At 37.9% G+C, this 20,531-nt stretch overlaps 1 protein-coding gene across 1 annotated transcript in view; it reads left to right on the forward strand.

Moving 5' to 3' along the window:
* Positions 1 to 20,531, forward strand: part of IQGAP1 (IQ motif containing GTPase activating protein 1) — a 135,277-nt gene that overhangs the window by 27,051 nt on the left and 87,695 nt on the right. The window contains exons 3-4 of the mRNA XM_007945136.2: positions 17,448 to 17,604; positions 20,309 to 20,386. Coding sequence (XP_007943327.1) covers positions 17,448 to 17,604; positions 20,309 to 20,386 — 235 coding nt within the window. The remainder of the gene's footprint in view (positions 1 to 17,447; positions 17,605 to 20,308; positions 20,387 to 20,531) is intronic.

Here is a 20,531-nt window from a genome sequence, read left to right on the forward strand (position 1 = left end):
TATATGCCATATGTGGGGGAGCTCTGGTGGCATAGTGCCTAAGGCATTGACTGCTAACCAGAAGGCTGGCGGTTCAAACCTACCAGCGACTCCTCGGAAGGACAATTGGGCAGTCTACTTCTATAGAGATACTGCCTCAGAAACCCAAGGAGGGGTCACTATGAGTCAGGTTCAACTTGACGGCAGTGAGTTTGGTGGTTTTTTTTTGTTTTTTAATTTTGCTATGTGTATGGTAAATAGTTTCTTCAGTTTGTCCTTAACTTTTATTTTGTTTAAGGCACTTTAAATAACTTAGAATTTTAAAACATTGAATTTTTTATCTTTTATTTTTAGCTTTTTGGTTTTGTGCCATTTTTAGAGTTCTTGCCTATAAGATTGTATAAAAACATTTCTCCACATTTCCTTCTAGTATTTTTAGGATATGAATAATTTTAATTTAAACTTTTGATTGATTTGAATTAATTTTTGTGTGAAGAGTGAGGCAGAGGTTCTGCTTTATTATTTTTCCAGAAAATATTTGAACAATATCTTAAATTTTGATTATTGGCAATGGCTGTCTATGGAAATTTCTCTGGAGTTTGCCATACGCTGTATAGAACCTGTGAACTGAGATCTTAACTTTCTTCAGAACAAAGCAGCTTCAGATATTGAAGATTTTTGAAGCATATGACTTACATATTCTTTTAGGGAAATTGGCAAGAATCTTCCAGGGTGCTTTCAAGCAAGTTAGATTGTGATTTTAAACAGATTAATAGTGTGTGATGGAATTGGCAGTAAGAAAACCAATTTTGGATGAACAGTTTTTGACATGTATACTGTGAAGAGATGAATAGACTTGCCAAACTAACATAATTTTTGTTAAAGGAGAAATCAAATTCGGATTTGAAAATTCTATGACTGACTTTCTTTATCAATATTTCTGAGTCTTTTAATGAGTGCTGTGACATTAAGCTCTGGTGATGTAGTGGTTAAGACATTTGGCTGTCAACCAAAGTTTGATGATTCAAACCCACCAGCTGCTCCGTGAAGGATAGATGAGGCAGTCTGCTTCTATAAAAATTTACAGGCTTGGAAACCCAGAGGAGGTTGCTGTGAGTTGGAATCAACTTGATGGCAGTGAGTTTGGTTTGGAGTTCGGTGACAGTAAAGAAGAAGGGGCTTAATGGTCAAATACATTTCAGAAATATTGGGTTAACCATATTAAACAGGTTATTTAATTGGAGAATTACTTAGAATTTTTATCAGGGGCTTTTAAATTCTGTGTCTCAAATGGGAGAGAGAGTGTATGTAATATTTTTATGCTCATTTTACCATTAGACTCTTCTCATAGATCATTTTATTTCTAGTGTTCTAGGGTATACTAATTTGGGAAATGATATTCTCTATCAGAGTAATGGCTCTGGTGGACTGTTGCAAGTAAGAATTTGGGATGTATTCCTGGTTAGTTCTCGATGATTTTATGGTTTATCTATAGTTTCTTTTCTCTGTTGAGTTCTTATGCTCTTGGCTTATAGAGGTTGAAGTAAAGCCAAAATTGTGCTAATTGGCTAGAACTGTATAATTGATGAACTGTAGTTAGTGAAAATGACTCGTCGGCATCCAGATAAAACAAAAGAGAAAAAGTGATGCTTAGGAGCTAACATGAACTCCCTAAGAAAAACCCTGTCACATTAACATCATTTCCTTTTGTACAGGTCGCCAAATTGGTAGGACAGAGAAAAACACAGTGTATGTAGATTTTAGCAAAATGTTATAAGTATGTATTGTGATACTTTTGCACGCAAGTTGGACAAATGTGGGCTAGATTGTAGTCTAATTAAGAAGATTTGTAACTGGTTGAATAAAATATATTCAGAAATAGCTGCTAGATGAGAGTGACTGCTTAATGGGAATGGAGTTTCTTTTTGATTGACAAAAATATTCTGGCATTAGGTAGTGGTGTGGTGATGGTTGTACAGCATTATGCATATGCTAAAAACCATGAATCATACACTTTAAAATGGTTAAAATGGTGAATTTTGTGTTATGTGAATTTTATCTAAAAAAAATCTATAAGATTTTAACTCAAAGAGATCTCTAGGGCATATTATATATAAAACGTTTTTATTCAGACTTATGGAGGGCATCAGTCATATGTTGATCAAATTTGGGTTTGACCTTTTGCCAAGAGGGATAGTTAATATACTGCATAACAAATTCTGGTTTCAAAATGCCCTTAGTCTGCTGATGAAATCTAATAGTGATGAATGTGACATCCTGTACTGGGGTTCAAAAAATGGGATGTCTAAGTTTAGGATATGGAGAGAAGTGATTAACAATAGCATTAGTGGAAAAGGAAAACAAAAAGAAACAAACCTAGGATTTTCATTAGCTCTTTGATAGAAATGTGGTATAAAGGAAGAAATGGTTCCATTGTCCTCTGATCAGGTCCTACTGATCAGAGCCTAGTTGAAGTTGATACTCAGTTTTGGAGGCTATACTTTCAGAGGAACCTTGATAATATAAAACAGGGATGCTATATATGTGGTAGAATCTTTCACACCCACAGCAGGCACTGATAGATCAAGATACTCTTTCCCACCAGCCTCAGAATCCTTCTTAAAGTAGGATCTAGAGCCACTCCCAATCAGCAGGTGTTGGTCCATTAGTTGAGGCTGACCAGGATGATAAAGGGTCTATAATGATATAATGTATGAGAAGTAATTGAAAGGATTGAGGTTATTTAATGTGAAAACAAGATTAAGAGAGAACAGAAAATCAAAGGCACACAGAAGCTTAACCTCTCATCCAGTGTAGAAATTCATTCAACTGTTCTATTAACATTTTCTCTGCATTATTTAAAAATTCCTGAAAAATGGAAGAAAGATTCCGTTTGTCCTGTGTGGTATCAGGGGAACTGAACTAGGCAGTAGATACCTGTTTAATATGTGGAAGAATTTCATAACAACAAGGAATTTCCACAAAAAATGTCTTAGCTGCTTTGGGAAAGCTACATTGTAGAAGGTATTCAAGCATAGACAAACTCTGTAACATTTTATTGGAAGATTATGGTCCAACCTAAGTATTATGTTAAGTCTTTTAAAGCAATTTTTATTTTCATTTCTTACCTTACTAAATGCTGTTCTTATTTTGAATAATTTGATAATAGTCCATGCTTATTTTTTTTCTGACATGGCTAAGGAAGTTGGGGAAAAAAATACCAGTAAAATAAATTGTTATTTGAAAGCAAGTAAAAAAACTTTTTTGAGCTCCCCCATTGTTGAGGACATTCAGGTGGAGTTGGAAAAGATGCCAGAGGGCTTACAGGTTTATCGGACAGACAGGCCATAAATACATGAGAAGTTACACAACAGCAGAGAATGAGAGATCTAATGTCATAAGGCAATATATAACTGCCAAGAAAATGATGCAAAAAGTTAATATGTGAGAGTTTAGATGAGCGAAAGATTACTTTATGGCTAGGTTTTGCAAGATAAGCTGAAATTGTATGGGAGAGAAGGGAAAGCATAACTACGTATATACTGCATGGTTTAAAATCAGGAAAGGTGTGTATCAGGGTTGTATCCTTTCACCGTACTTAATCAGTTTGTGTACTGAGCAAATAATCTGAGAAGCTAGATTATGAAGAAGAATGTGGCAGCAAGATTAGAGGAAGACTCATTTACAGCCTGTTACATGCAGATAACACAGCCTTGCTTGCTGAAAGTGAAGAGAACTTGAAGCACTTACTGATGAAGATTAAAGGCTATAGCCTTCAGTATAGGTTGCACCGGTAAAGAAAATAGAAGTCTTCACAACTGGACCAATAAGCAGCATCATGATAAATGGAGAAAATATTGACGTTTTCAAAGATTTCATTTTACTTGGATCCACAGTCAGCGCCCCAGTAGCAATCAAGAAATGAAATGACATATTCTGTTGGTAAAAGATCTTTTTAAAGGACTAAAGTGTGCTTGACCCAACCCATAGTATTTTCAGTCATCTCATATGCATGTGAAACCTGAACAATGAATAAGGGAGACCGAAGAAGAATTGATGCGTTTGAATTACGGTGTTGGTGACCTGTATTGAATATACCGTGGAATGCCAGAAGAATGAGCAAATCTGTCTTGGAAGAAGTACAGCCAGAATGCTCCTTGTAAGCGAGGATGGTGCAACTTTGTTTTACATACTTTGGACATGTTATCCGAAGCACCAGTCCCTGAAGGAAGGACCTCATGCTGGTAAAGTAGAGGGTCAGCAAAAAAGAGGAAGACCCTCAATGAGATAGATTGACACAGTGGCTGCATCAGTATGCTTAGATACAGCAACAGTTGTGAGGGTGGCGCCGAACTGGGCACTGTTTGGTTCTGATGTACATAGGGTTGCTATAGATCAGAACCAACTGGACAGCATCTAACAACAACATTTAATTTAATCTCAGCAGCATATGCTGTTGTGAAGAAAAAATTCATGGCTCAAATTGTCATATTTAAAGATTTTATGGGCAAAATGGGAGCTCTGATGGTAGTAGTGCCTAAGGCATTTGACTGCTAATTAGAAGGTTGGCAGTTCAAACCCACCAGCCACTCCCAGAAGGAAGGTTGGGCAATCTACTTCTGTAGTAATACCACCTCGGAAACCCAAGGAGGGGTCACTGTGAGTCGGATCTGAGTTGACGGCAGTGCAAATGGGCAAAATACTGAATGACACAGGAAGCATCAAAAGAAGATGGAAAGAATACACACAGTCACTGTACGAAAAAGAATTGTTGACCTTAAACCATCTCAGGAGCCCATGATATTGAAAGAACAAGTCCAAGCTGCACTGAAGGCATTGGTGAAAAACAAGGCTTTGGGATTTGACAGGGTACCAAGTGAGATGTTTCAACAAATGGATGCAGCACTGGAAGTGCTCACTACGGCACCCTGGTCTGTTCATTTTGTGAACTTTTCTTCCTTTTAACTGGGTTATACTTTTTAATTTTTTTCTTTTTGAATTTTGACCTGTGTAAATACGTTGCTTATCCAAGGAGAAAAAAATAAATTCAGGTTGCACCTCCTCTAGGAAGCTTACCCAACATTAACTCTTAGCCAGGTCTAAGTTAGATGTTCCTCTTGTATTTCTGAAGTTCCTTCAGTGTATCTTTAGTATAGCTTTTCACAATGCATTATAAGTTATCTTACACTTTTTTCTTTCCTACTATAATCGCCGACTCGACGGCACATAACAACAACAACAACAACAACAACTATAATGTGAGCCATATTTACTCACTGTGAAGATGAAGACTATACCATTTTTGACTTTCATCATTAGCCCCTACTCCTAATGTGTTCTCATTAAGTATTACAAAAATAAAACCTCACTGCTGTTGAGTCGGATCCGACTCATAGCGACCCCTCCTTGGGTTTCCGAGGCAGTATCGCTACGAAAGTGGATTGCCCGACCTTCATTCCAAGGAGTGGCTGGTGTGTTTGAACCACCAGCCTTCTGGTTAGCAGTCAAATGCCATTAAATATTAGCTTTGAAAATTAAATTTTTGACATTCAGCCTCTCCTTGTTTCCTCAGGGATCTAGCAGCTGCCTCAGGGACCCGGGGAATTCCTTATGCAAAGAAATATGTACCTGTTTTCTGCCTTAGAAAGGACTCTTATCAGTTTCTTTCCTCAAGAGCTCTTGACTAGGCTGTAGCTGCTGAAACTTAGCTATCATCTAACCCAATGTCAAGCTTTTTCTTTTTTCATTTAAGGCTAAAAGGTCTTTTGTGCTTCATGATTTGTGACAGACTAGAGATAGATGGCTAGATAGCTAGCTAGAACATGGTACTATTTCACCTGGCTGTGGATCTGAGGACTTGGTCTAGAAGTAGTTAATCCTATTTAGTAAGTTTACTAAAGAAGACTGATAATGTGCAACTGTTAAGTGCTTAGTTGCTAACCAAAAGATTAGTGGTTCAAACCCACTCACCAGCTCCCTGGGAGAAAGACCTGGCAGTCTGCTTCTGTAAAGATTACAGCCTGAAAAACAATCTGAAGCAGTTCTGTTTTGTTCCATGAGTCACTGTGAATTGAAAATTGACTTGATGGCACCTAGCAACAACACCAGATGGTGCTCAGGTGTATGGGTAGTGGTTTAGTAGAATACTAATTGTGGGGAAGGACAGCCAAACTTAGGATGTTTTTAGCAAAGAGAGAGTAACCCTGGAGTTTGGGGGCCTTTGCTGTGCAAGAAGGGTGTGGTACCAGAGGAGTTGTTCCTGGAGGAACTGAATCTCAATGCTTTGGAGTAGTCAGTTCCGGCGGCATTGGTATGTTCCCCTTCTGTATTGCACAGAGCTGGGAAACCACTGAAGTCATGTGTTCTGCAGAACTTGTTCAACTGGTTTCCGCCTCACAGACCCCTAATTCAGATTCCCACCCTGATTTTTTTCTACATATGCTCTTGGTCTGGGCTTGTTTTAAGGCTTACCACGGTAGAGTTCTGGTATAGTCATTTCTTTGTCTTGTTTCATAGTGGAGTAGGTAGGGCCAAGTATTTACTCCCTTTGAAAAATGTTATCAGTAGGACAAGGTAGACAGGTATTAATGCAAGTTACTAAGCAAGTGCTGAGCATCACACTCTAGAAGTTGATACATTTCTGGTGATCTGTCTATCTCATACACATATACGTATATGCATATATCACTACCATTATTTAGAGTGTACTAGTAGTTCTTGGAAAAAAGACCTGGAGATTTACTTCTGAAAAATCAGCCATTGAACACCCTGTGGAGCACAGTTCTACTCTGACACAAAATGGGGTCACCATGAATTGGAATCAGTTCCATGACAACTGGTTACTGGTTAGTGCTATGTATATATTATCTCATTTAATCTTCACAACAACTTTATGAGGATAGGTACTGTTCTCAATCATGTTTTATAGACAGGAAACGGAAGTTTAGAGACATTAGATTCTTGGTCATTCTTACTTCCTTCTCTTTTTTTCTCAAGGAAGAAATATGTTCCTTTCCATAGCTTGTTCCCACCTATACTCTTCAGAGCCTTACTTTCATTTTTACATTTTAAATATTTTTATTTATTTATTTATAAAATTTTTGTGATTTGGGTGAGTGTTTCCAGAGCAAGTTCTTTTCCATGCAGCGGTTCGTACACACTGTGTTTCATGACATTGACTACAATTCCCCACAGTGCAACAGTTCTCTTCCCACTTTCTCCTGTACTTGCTTCTTTCCTGTATCCCTCTTTCTTCTGCATTCCTGACCCCTGAACTATCTCTTTGTGCAAATACTGCCTCTCTGTTCTCCCATGATTGATCATTGTAAGTAGTGTTATCTACCTGATGTAAATGTTCACCCTATATGCCTGTCTGTTGTTTGGCTGGAAGCCACAGGAGTGAATTCAAGTCCAGACCTGAAGGGTAACTAGGGGCCATAGTCTTGGGGCTCTCACCAGGCTCTGTCAGACCGGTCAGCCCTGGTCATTTTCATGGTTTTGAATTTTGTTCCACATTGTTCTCCCACTTCATCCAGAATCTTCTGCACTGATCCCTTTCTGAGTGGTTGACAGTGGTAGCTGGGCACCATCAGAGCCTTACTTTCTTTTCTTCTTTCTTTCTTATATCCTTAATTCCACATTCACTTTTTTTTTTTTCCTTGCAGGCTGCAAACGTGCTACTTCTTCAGTCTTAAAAAGAAAAAAGATACCTTTCTGGGACCTGCTATCATTTCAGACTAACTCTTTCTCCTGTTATCCAAATTTCTCTTCTTTCCTTCTTATATTTCTTCAAAAAGAAATCTACATTTGTTGCCTCTACTTCCCCATGTTTAGTTACTTTTCTAGTTATTATAACCTGACTCCTGCTTCACTAGAAGGCTGGCAGTTCAAACCCACCAGCCACTCCTTGGAAGGAAGATGAGGCAATCTACTTCCATAGTGATACTGCCTCGGAAACCCAAGGAGGGGTTGCTATGAGTCGGGTCCAACTCGACGGCACATAACAATAACAACAACCTGCTTCACCACTCACTCCACTAAGACTCCACTTGTAGGGGTGACAGATGATCACTTTCCTTATTTGCCACATCCTTTTCCGTTTCCACCCATCTCTTTGCAGCATTGAAGGTGGTGTGGCTGGCTTTCTGAAATCGTTTCTCTCCGTGATTTGCCATCATGGGATTCTCTCCCAGTTGGTTCTTATTCTACTAGTGACTGTCTTTCTCTGTAACATTCACGTCTTAGATGTTAATGTCTGAGGCACAGTCCTTGATCTCTTTTTTATTTTTCTCTAAAATCTTTTTCTTTGGTGAGCTCATCCATTCTCATGGTGCCTTTTTCAAATCTGTATCTCCAACCTGAACTTTTCTCGGGAGTTTCAGACTTGTATTCCCAACTGCCTGCAGAATTTCACTACCTAGATGTCTCACTGATATTCTAAGCTGACCATGTTTCAAGCATGAATTTATCATCCTTACCTACTTCTAAACCTCTTGGTGTCTCTGGTCTCGTTAATGTGTCATCTTTATTTAGTCATCCATGCCAGAAGTCACCAAATCATCTTTAAAAAATAAAAAGTTTTTCCCTTTGTGGAAGTTTTTGTACGTTTACTATAAAACACACTGGCATTGAGTCAATTCTAACTCATAGAGACCTTTTAGATAGACCCTTTAGTACAGAGTAGAACTGCCCATGGGGTTTCCAAGTCTGTAAATCTTTATAGAAGCAGATTGCCTCATCTTTCTCACAAGGGGCAGCTGGTAGATCGGAACCACCAACATTTAGGTTATCAGCCAGATGCTTTAACCACTGTCCACCAGAACTCCAAATTTATATAGATGGTGCATATTGTTACATTTTCTTCTGGAGCAGTGTGTGAGAATGTGGAGTTCTTCCGCACACTGGACGGTAAGAAGTTGCTATCATTCTTTTTTATTTTTGCTAGTCTGATAGATGATAATGAGATAATATTATTTTAATATTCACTTCTTTGATATAATAGTGAGATGGAGAATTTTTCCCATAAAGGGTAGACCTTATTTCTTGTACTTTGGTCATGTTGTCAGAAGGGACCAATCCCTAGAGAAGGATATGTTTGGTAGAGTAGAGGGTCAGTGAAAAAGGGAAAGACCCTCAACGAGATAGATTGACGCTGGCTGTAATGGTAGTCTCAAGCATGGCATGTTTATAAGGATGGTGCAGGACCAGGCAGTATTTCGTTTTGTTGTACACATAGGGTCACTCTGAGTCGGAACCAACTTGATGGCACCTAACAACAACTCGTTATTTATATTTCTTCTTTTGTGAATTATCTATTTCTAGCCCATTTCAATTTGCCATTTTATTATATATGTACAGGTTTTCCACACTACTTAAAAGCAGAGTGTTCCTATGATATCTTTCATAAGCTGAAAAGGCATAAAGCAAAGAAACAATTACATTAATTTATATGGGAAAACATTTTGAATGTTTGCAGGCCCAAAAAGTAACCTACCCAATAAGACATTAAACCTAAATAACTCTAACACACACCTATGCTTCACTTACCAGTGTGGTTGAGTTCCAGAGACCAGGTTGTTATGTGAAACTTGGTGTTATGTGAAATTGGAGGATGACTACATCAGATCACAATATGGAGGATTACTACATCATTACATACATAACTGCCAAACCAATGAGAATCGTGGCTCAGCCAAATTGACACACAACCTAAACTATTACAGCCAGTGTTGTTCTTGCTTCACACCTCAGCATTTATTACTATCAGACATACATCATTAATGTGCAAAATAGTTGAATAGTAGGTTTTTTACTATTGTCATAAATGTCAAATGTCAGATGAGATGGTTGATAAGTGAGAAGTAGGTGTGTAGTGTTCGCAGACACAGTTCAAAGCTGTGGTGGCTTGGTGCTGAGATGTTGAGTCTAGTTCCTGGGAAGGAGCTTGATGATGCTACTCTTGCTGCTTGGGTTACAGCTGCCTTTTTAATGGCTTGCTGCAAAACAAATGCTGAACGCTAGTTTTTGCCTTTTTTCATAAAAGTGAAAATCCTCCTTGGAGTTCTTTCTGTTAGCAAAAGCAGGTACTAATGTAAGTCTTTCCTAAAGGTCAAGTGGCATAAAGTGAATTTTCGAAAAACTAGGTATACCTGTGTTTGTGTGTGTGTGTGTGTGTGTATGTATGTATATAAATAAACTGGAGGAAAATACTTGGAACATATAATGAAGAACTAATAATCTTCCTGTAGTTTTTTTCCTTTTAATATTTTATTTTATTTCTAAAAATTGCCTGTAGAAGTTTAAATACTTTTTATGTAGCTAATTTATTTATCTTTTCTCCTATGGTTTCTGTTGATGTAGTCACATTTGGAAAGGCCTTCCCCATTTCAAGATTATGTGGCCATTCATCTATATTTTTCCTGCCTTTTTAAACAATGTCTATAATCCGTTTGGTGCTTAGCGTTAGTTATAAAATTGAAGTTAGGTGCTAACTTTGCTCCTCCCCCCAGTTGTTTGTGAAACCTTCACCTCCCTCACTTACCCTACTAACTCCAATCTCCCATCATCTAATTGATTGTCAAATCAGATCAATTCCACCTTTGAAATCTCATCATTTTTCTTTCCATTCCCTCCCATGGTCCTAGTTAAAGACCTCATTGTCTCTGGACTGGATTTCTGAAATAGTTGCTTAATATTTGTCTCTTGAATCTATTTTCTATGCTGCTGTCATAGTTACTGTTTAAGTCTCAGATCTAACCCACCCATTCGTGTACTTTTAAAATCTTCCATGGTTTCCATTGCCTGCAGGTTAAAGCACTAACAATATCCTTAGCAGTACATTCACGACATTTTATAGCCTGGTCTTTTTCCCAATATATCCTAGCTATTCCTTTGCCATAATGATATTTCATTGCCTGAATATGTTTTATTTTTTTCCCTCATGCCTTTTTTGCCCTTTACTTATGCTGTTTCCTTTACCTTTTTCCCATTTTTCACCTTTCTAAATACAATTAATCTTTCAAAGCCTGATTCAAATAGCATCTCCTATTGTAGTTAGTTGCTTAAGCATCTTTGTTTTTAGAGAGTGATTTCCTTGAAGGTGGGGGCTGGTATTGAGCACATATTGTGCCATTCAAAGAGTTACACAGATTAGTCAGTCAGAAATGTTTCCTGAATGCATATATGGCTGTCAGTGTAGATATGTAAATTTTTTGAAAATTGATTTAAAATACATATAAAACTTTATTTTAAAAAGTGGGCTAAATCTGAAAGGTATATAAGAGTTATTTACATAATGTTATAAGAATTATTATAAAATTATGTAACAGTGTAACAGGCTTTTGTATAAAACACTAAGTGTCGACCTCACTCTTAATACTTACTATACCCCTGCTCTTGGCGCTTGATAGAGTAAGGGTTGATTGTACGGTATTATGGTGTGGGATCACGGTTCAGGAAGCCAGCTTCAAAACTTGAGCTTTTGTTAGTGAGTGTTCAGTAGTTAGTGGTGGCTGTTTTATTTCTTTCTTTTCTTTCTTATTTATTTATTTTTTTTAAATTTTCGCAATGTTCTCTCCCCACCCCTCCTATCCATGGTAACCAACAGAGAAAGTTTCCCTCCATTTATAAACCTTTCCCTGACTTTTTACAATTATGAACTAATACAATATTTGTCCTTCTATAACTGATTTATTTCACTCAGCATAATGTCCTCCAAGTTTATCCATGTTACGTGGTGTTTTATAGATTCTACATTATTTTTTAGTGTGGCATAGTATTCCATTGTGTGTTTGTACCATAGTTTGTCTATCCATTCTTCTGTTGATGGGCACCTAGGTTGTTTCCATCTTTTTGCTGTTGTGAATAGTGCTGTGATGAACATGGGTATGCATGTAATCTGTTCTTGTCCTGGCTCTCACTTCTTTGGGATATATGCCAAGTAATGGGATTGCTAGGAGCTCTGGTAGCATAGTGCCTCAGGTGGTTCAAACCCAACAGCCACTCCTCAGAAGGAAGATGGGGCAGTCTACTTCCATAGTGATACTGCCTTGGAAACCCAAGGAGGGGTCGCTATGAGTTGGGGCCGACTCGATGGCACATAACAACAATGGGATTGCTGGGTCAAATGATACTTCTAATTCCAACTTTTTGGCTGTTGTTTTTGAAGGAGGCAGTACCACGTAGTGATTAAAACTATGGGCTTTAGACTCATACTAATTTGGGTTTAAAGCTTTGGTTCATCCACTTACTACCTGTGTGATCTTGGGCAGGTTACTTTGCTTTTTTGGAGCCCTTGGTTCCTTGTCTGTAAAATGAGAGCATTAATACTGTTTACCTTGTGGGGTTGTTGTAATGATAGAGTGCGATAATATATATAAAATATTTAGCTTAATAATTCCCACCTGATGTGAGATATTATTTATTTTTGGTGTTATTTATATTGAGAATGAACCATTAACATGTTATTGTTTTCCTGTTTAGTAGTGGGGTTTCGTATCTGATGTCACTTTCCTATAATTTTCAGTTGAGTTAGGTCTGCTAAAGCTGTTCTGGGATTGAACTTGGGGAGTAGAAATTTGAAACTTTACATGCCTAAGAAGTCTACTCTTTACTTCAACTCTTAATGAGAAATATAAGAATTTTGCTGCTGTGTGGTTTGTGGCTGTGGCTGGGTGTCCTGATCACATGTAAGATGTGCTGATGTCACCACTTGATAGGATATTCTCAGAACTTTTAAAAAAAAGTTACAAGTTAAAACATTTGTATTTGTTTGCTAATGAAGAAAAAATAGAAAACCACATTGTTGCAGATGTGATTTTCTACAGACCTGATCAAGTGGTCCCCCTCTTAAAATCCTTCAGTCAGGGGACTTTCAACTCATTTACCTCATGTGACAGAGTAAAACTGCCCCATGTGGTTTCCTAGGCTATAATCTTTACAGAGCAGATTTCCAGGTCCTCTGCAGAGCATTTGAACTACCAGCTTTTCAGTTGGAGGGCTGCTAATCATTGTGCCAAGGAGCCCTGGTGGCGCAGTGGTTAAGCACTTGGCTGCTGACTGAAAGGTCAATGATTTTGAACTCCATGGGAGAAAAGACCTGGTGATCTTCTGTAAAGATTACCCATTGCCATGGAATCAGTTCTGACTCATAGTAACCCTAGAGCATAGAATAGAACTGCCCCAGAGGCAGGCTGATTCAGCCAGCTGACTTTTCTATCTTCACTTTCCAATGTTCCCCTTGTATATTACCTTTCAGCAGTGGCAGCACTGAGCCTTTCACCTGCTTTTTCATGCCTCCCTGCCTTTTTACATGGCATTTCTTCTGTTTGGAGACCCCTGCCTTGACCATTTGGTAAACTCCTTTTCATTCTTCAAAATCAATTCGTATTTGTGGTTGATGTGAGGCTGGAAGAGACATTAATATTTTGGATAACAATTAGGATCCCAAAAGATGCTGACATTAGGGACAGCAGATTGAATCTAACATTCAGAAATATATTAGGAATGTTTGCAGATAATGATTCTAGTATGTGATTATAGAGATATGGTCTAGCAGCCGTGTATTTGGAAAAAAATATTAAAGGTTTTTGTCAGTTGGAAAAGTGTAATATGTCTCACAAAGTGATGTAATCTATGGCTTTGTTTGTGGTTATGGAATGTTTAGAAGGAAGAAGGTGCTAGTCCTATTTGGGGTTAGTCAGACCATACTCGGAACATAGTGTTCAGTTGGAGAATGTCCAGAGGTGAGCACCCAAGGTATTAGGGGTCTTAAGAATCATATCTAAGGCTACTTGTAATACTAGCTCACATTTTGAGTGCTCACTCTTTGTCAGGCACTGTTCTTAGCATGTTATGTGTATTATCACTTAATCCTATGAGGTAGATGCTGTTCGTTCTTTCTTTTTATGAAGAGTCCTTTGAAGGAACTGGAATCAATTGGAATCAGCATGTGACTGACTCTTCAGATGAGGGGAAAGGAGGAAATGTACAAATATGTTTTCAATAACCAGCCAAGCATAGTAGTAGGTACTTCACCTGAAGTCTTACTTCATTCTCAAAGATCATTCAGTTCCTGGCTCTCATATTTTATGATTTTGTGAGTCATTGGTGCTTGTGGTGATGGTGGTGAGGGGGAGGATATAGGTCAGGTGGGTTGTAGAAGAGGACAGAAAGGAGAGTTCATTATGTCTTTTTGGATTAAAGTCTAAACTTCTCTTAACATTCAAAAGTATAGTGACAGAGCAACCTACTTACTGCTCCTAGTTTTCCAAAGGAGTTTGGTGCTTAATTAACTTACTTATTCTTACCTACAAATCAGGTGATACTCTGTTGTGTAACAGACCTTAGAATGGAAGGTGAACCACTCACGTGGTGACTTGGAATGCAGCTTTGGGTCTTGAGCGGTTGTTTACAGACACTAGTCTGTATTTTGCCTTCACCATACCACAGTTGCCATTTCTTCCTCTGTGCTGACACCTGTGTGATATGCAAAGGATTTTACCCCGCTGTAGAAAGTCTAAGCCTAATCAGGAATGTTTTATAATAATTGGACAAAGGAAGGCAAAGTTATGGGATTGTGGGAAGTGCCACTTGGAGCCCCCTTGATTTTGATAGTAATCTCAGGAGCTCTGGTGGTGTAGAGAAGCTCTGGTGGCATGCCTAAGACATTTGACTGCTAACCAGAATGCAGGTGGCTTTGAACCACCAGCCACTCCTCAGAAGGAAGACTGGGCAATCTACTTTTGTAGAGATACCGACTCGGAAACCCGAGGAGTGGTCGCTGTGAGTTGGAATCCACTCAACGGCTGTCAGTTTTTTTTTTTTTAAACCTCAGAAAAGAGGAGGACCTAAACACCTCCGATAACTGGCTCTGATTCAAGGCAAAAGCATCCACTATGCTATTTACCCATGTAATCTTCCCCTGTGTATTTGCTTCATTTTGAGAAGAATTTTTTTTTTTTCCTCAGAGTACTACTTGCTCGAGGAGCTCTGGTAGCGTAGTGCCTAAGGCACTTGACTATTACCAGAAGGCTGGCAGTTCAAACCCCCTAGCCACTCCTTGGAAGGAAGGTTGGGCAATCTACTTCTGTAGCGATACTGCCTTGGAAGTCCAAGGAGGGGTCGTTATGAGTCAGGTCTGACTCAACGGCATATAACAACAATAACACTACCTGCTCGAGGAGTGTTTTTCACATAGGTTGGAGTTGCTTTAGATTTCTCCCTGTTAATGAGAACCCAAGTCAAACTGTCTCCTGAGAGCTGGGGTTGCCAGGAGTTTGCCTGAATGATTTTATCCATAACCCTTTGTACCAGTAAAATAATGGAGGATGATTATATGACCTGTGTCTTTGAACTGCAACTTTATATTCCATAAGAACCACCCTTTCTTTTCCAAGATGCCTTTCTGGTCTTTAGGCTTTTGCAGACATTATAGTTTGGATTTTGTGTCTTTTACAAATTGGTGTCTAATTTGGTTACTATAGCAACTCTTCTGGAAATGGTTTCTCTTTTTCCCTGCCTCTGACATACCAGTTCTGCTGCCTGAAAAAAAAGCCAGAGGAAAAACTTAGAATCATTAGGTTTAAGAAACAACCAGAAGGTTATCTGGCTCTTCCATATTTCCACCCAGCTTTTCTTTAAAGATCTACTTTGTGTTCAGATAGTGTGTTCACTGCTTAAAACTTAGAATAGATTAGAAAATGAGATTGGGTGACTGACCTATAGAACTTGGGCAGGGGGAAGGGAAATTGTTGTTTTTAAAAGTTTATAAGTAATAGTCTCAGTTTGAAAAGAATTAAACAAGAAATTTTATTCTGAATTATAAAAGTAACAAATGTGCGTGATAAATTCAGACTCTACATTGTATGTTTCTGGTAATTTAAATAATATAAAAAATATATAAATAGTGTCATAAATACATTTATGTAATATTTGACCCATTTTTCTATTGGTAAGTGAGTAGTTTTCTTGAGAATTTTCATCTCTCTCCCTCTTTATCTATCTACCTTCCTACCTATCTGTCTCTGGAGCCTTTGTGGCACAGTGATTAAAGCACATAGCTCCAAACAGAAAGGTCAATGGTTTGAACCCACCAAAAGCTTCACTGGAGGAAGATGTAGCAGTATCCCATAAAGATTTAGAGCCCTGGAAACCCTGTGGGCAATTTTATTCTTTCCTATAGGGTCACTATGGGTCGCAATAGATTGGACAGCAGTAGGTTTTTTTGATCTATCTAGAATGTGAGAAAATATGTAAATATTTCTTCCAGTCTTATTTGCCTTTTAATTTGAACTTCTGTATCAATATCAATAAACATTATAATCAGTATTAATAAATATTATAATGTTTCATTTTTATGTGGGTCTGTTTGGCCAGTAAACCTAGTTTTATTTCAGTCTGAATGCCTCTTTGAAGTTTTTTCATTTGGCTTTTCAATTGATCACTTTGAGGAAGTATCTAGTGTTTTGGGATTTTGTTTTTTCCTTTTTCTTTTTTTTTTTTTTCCATTAAGGTAAAGAATGTGGGGATAACATCAGCCTTGTAAACTTTGAATGGGAAAATTTTAATTCAGGGATTCATAATTTGAGTTTTAAACCAGGAAGTTAATGACATCTCTGAAATTATATATAAAATTTTAGTATATTTTTCTAGGGAAGGGCCTATAATTTTCCTCAGAGTTTTAGAGAGTTTTGTAACTCAAAAAATAGTTAAAAACCATTGGCTTAAATTCTTATCTACATGTCTGTTGGTCAAAAATATATGCAGGTGAACTTTTCTTTGTTTTATCTTGGACTTCCCTGGAATCTCATGAGCAGTCCTGGAAGGGAAAAATATAATATTTTATTCCTTTATCCCTTTGTGACCTCCTTTCCCCCTCAAAAAAGAAAACAAACAAACAAACAAAAAAACCACTTAAGACTTTTATTACTTCCATAGGTGTTTCCCTCACTATTTTACCTGAAATAATTGACTCTGTTTTAGTAACCCAAAACAATCTTTTTTAATTTTTTACAAAACAATCTTAAAACCTGAGTCTAGAAATTCACTGTATGTCCTCAACTCTGAAACTGCAAGAGAATTTCATCAACAAATAGAAGCTTCTGAGCACTTGAAATAGTGACTTCAGTTACACAAATCTTTTCTTGGAAGTTCTTAAACAGTAACTTAAGGACTGAGAGAAAGGGTCTGAAGTTGTTAGAGCAGCCAGGATTTAGGAGCCAGCTGGTTCTTCTGTTGCTGCACAAAGAAAAGTCGAATAGAGAGGAATGTACTATCCACGCTCAGCACTCTCCCAGTCTCTGAGATCTGACTGGGCCTGGGCAAGGACATGTGTAGAACTGGGTCTTGAAAGAGTGTTGCTTACGTTCAACTTAAACTTCCCCAAGGAGTATGGCCATTAAGCTTAAAATCTTTAAGGAAGAGTTCAGGCCTTCTTTGTCTTTTCTCACATCCACTTTCCTTTTGTGCAGGTGGATGGAAGCATGCCTAGGGGAAGACTTGCCTCCCACCACAGAACTGGAGGAGGGACTTAGGAACGGGGTCTACCTTGCCAAACTAGGAAACTTCTTCTCTCCCAAAGTTGTGTCCTTGAAAAAAATCTACGATCGAGAGCAGACCAGATACAAGGTGAGGCCTTTTATTCTTGGTGCTGAGATTTCAGTGAACTTGAGAGAGGTTAGCATACTTTATCCTATGTAACAGCTGTTGAGAAATACATGAAAGTTGTGTTTATTCTAATAAAATAATCGTCTTTCTAATGCCTGACAGAATAAATAGTGGAAAGGCAAGAGTTAGCAGTAAAATAAACCTTCAGCTGTCTATATTTCTGGTAGAATTCTTATGATGGTATATCTTGAAGTTTTCATGGTCTTTGATGTTTATTTCTTAGAGGGCAGAGGCGGTAATTATGGGAATTACTGCTTTAAACTAATTTTAACCAAGAACTGAGATTATTGGCAGATTGGAAGTAGTGGCAACTTTTGGAGAGTTTATTCTGTGAGGTTATTCAGGGTAAAATGGGGAAAGTTATCCAATTTCAGAAAGTTGAGATAAGTGAAAGGTTTTAATTCCTATTGCCGAAGGCCCTTGAAGAGACCACTTACCTGTAAGTTGGGATGTTGACAATGACCACATTCTGTTGTGTATAGAGCCCCCGCTAGGGAACTTTTCACTGAGCTCTGATATGAAAAAAGATGAGCGTAAAAGATAGTGGAGGACTCTGTAACCAAGAGCAAATGTAAGAATGCAAGAGTCAGTCCAAAACTCAGAATGAGTTGAGGCTGAAGACAAGATCAAAATAAATTTTTGTGCTTTCTGTTAAAATTCAGATGAAAATGTGGAAGGTGTAGGTCCTAAGCCAAAATTAACATTCTAAATAGAAAACACTTACAAATATAAGACTTATATATTGAGTTTTAATTAAGAGGCTATTCAGCAACTTTGGAGTTGTTCTGTTGAGAGTCTACAAAATGTGTGAGAAAACAGCAAGACATTAGAGACTTTGGAATGACTAAAAAAAAAAAGAAAGAAATTCTAACACTCTTGAAAGTAAATCTTGCTAAAAAAGAACGTAGACATAGAAGTTGAGAGGAGGACATATGTGTGTGAAGGATGAGAGCATCTTCTACCTGCTAGATACCACACTGAGTCCTTCATATACATCATCTTCTTTGATCCTCACAACACATGTGAAGTTGGTGCTAAATTCACTTAGTTGCGCTCCTGAGGAACCTATATATACATAGACCAAGAGGCAGTTGTTCAAACAGAACAAGAAGGTGCAGTGTGGTTTAAATCAGGTAAAGTGTGAGTCAGGCTTTTCTCTTTCTTACCATACTCATTCATTCTGCATGCTGAGCACATAGTCTGAGAAGCTGTACTGTATGAAGAGGAATGCAGCATCAGGATTGGAGGAAGATTCATTAATAGTCTGTGATCTGCAGATGACATAACCTTGCCTGCTAAAAATGAGGACAATTTGAAGTGCTTTCTGATGAACATCAAAGAATATATCCTTCAGTATGGATTATACCCCGACTTAAGAAGACAAAAATCCTCACAACTGGACCAATAAGCAGAGTCGTGATAAACTAAAAAGCTCTTGAAGTTGTCAAGGATTTCCTTTTACTTAGATCAATAATCAACTCTTATGGAGGCAGTAGTTAATTCAAGTGATGTATATTGCATTGGGCAAATCTGCTGCAAAAGACCTCTTAAAAATGTTAAAAAGTGAAGATCTTTGAGGACTAAAGTGCACTTGACTCAAGCCATGGTATTTTCAGTCACCCTCATATGCTGGACAGTGAATGAGAGAAACTGAAGAAGAATTGATGCATTTGAATTGTGGTATTGGTGAAGAATACTGGATATACCACAGACTGGCAAAAGAATGAACAAATCTGTCTTTAAAGAAGTATAACCAGTCAGTGTTCCTTAGAACCAAGGATGGCAAGACTTCAGCTCATATGCTTTGGACATGTTATCATGAGGGACCAAGCTTGATAAAGTAGAGGGTCAGTGAAAAAGAGGAAGCCCATCAGCAAGATGGATCAACACAGTGGCTGCAACAATGGACATAGCAACAGTTGTGAGGATGGCACAGGACTGGGCAGTGATTTGTTTGATAGGGTTACTGTGAGTTGGAACCGACTTGACAGCACCTGTCAACAACACAGCTTGTTCAGATGAGGAAAGTCAGAAGAGTAAAGTGACTTTCCTAGTATCACCAGTAGAGAGCTGAGCCAGGGATTGAATCCAAGTCAGTTTAACTCCTAAGATCATGTTCTCTCAAGTATAAACATACCTTGTTTTATTGTACTGTACACTATTGTTCTTTGCAAATACTGTTTTTTTACAAGTACAAGGTTTGTGGCAACCCTGCAAGCAAGTGTTGTCAGGACCATTTTTCCAACAGCATGTGCTCACTTTGTGTCTCTTGGTCATATTTTGGTAATTCTCAGAATAATTGAAACTGTTTCATAATGCCATTGTACACGTAATAGACTACAGTATAGTGTAAACATAATTTTTATATGTGTTGGGAAACCAAAAAATTTATGTGACTTGCTTTATTGTGATACTAGTTTTATTGCAGTGGTCTGGAACCAAATCTGTAATGTCTTTGAATTATGCCTGTATATTGCATATGGGAAAAGTCTCCAGATAGCTCCTTAGGAGCTGAGATATGAATTTGCTTCTTGAGATTGGAATGTGAACATAATGCTATAGACAGACCTTAAATTTAAGGTCAAGGAAACTTTTAGAAAGCATTTTTATTTAATATTTGCTGTGATGTAGCCAATAAAGCCTAATATCCTTTTGTTTGTTCTAGGCAACTGGCCTTCACTTTAGACATACTGATAATGTGATTCAGTGGCTGAATGCCATGGGTGAGATTGGATTGCCTAAGGTAATATATGTGATATTCAGAGTTCTGGCTTAATTCTTGCTGTTTTCGCAAAACAGTCTCATTATACCTGTAGAGTTATTCTCAGTTGGAATCTTTGGTCTTTTTTTTTTTTTTTTAAATACTAAACATACGAGATGTCGAGCAG

Source organism: Orycteropus afer, unplaced genomic scaffold (genome assembly GCF_000298275.1).
Source record: "Orycteropus afer afer isolate SDZICR_OR568_19922 unplaced genomic scaffold, OryAfe1.0 scaffold00132, whole genome shotgun sequence".
NCBI classification, from domain to species: Eukaryota; Metazoa; Chordata; class Mammalia; order Tubulidentata; family Orycteropodidae; genus Orycteropus; species Orycteropus afer.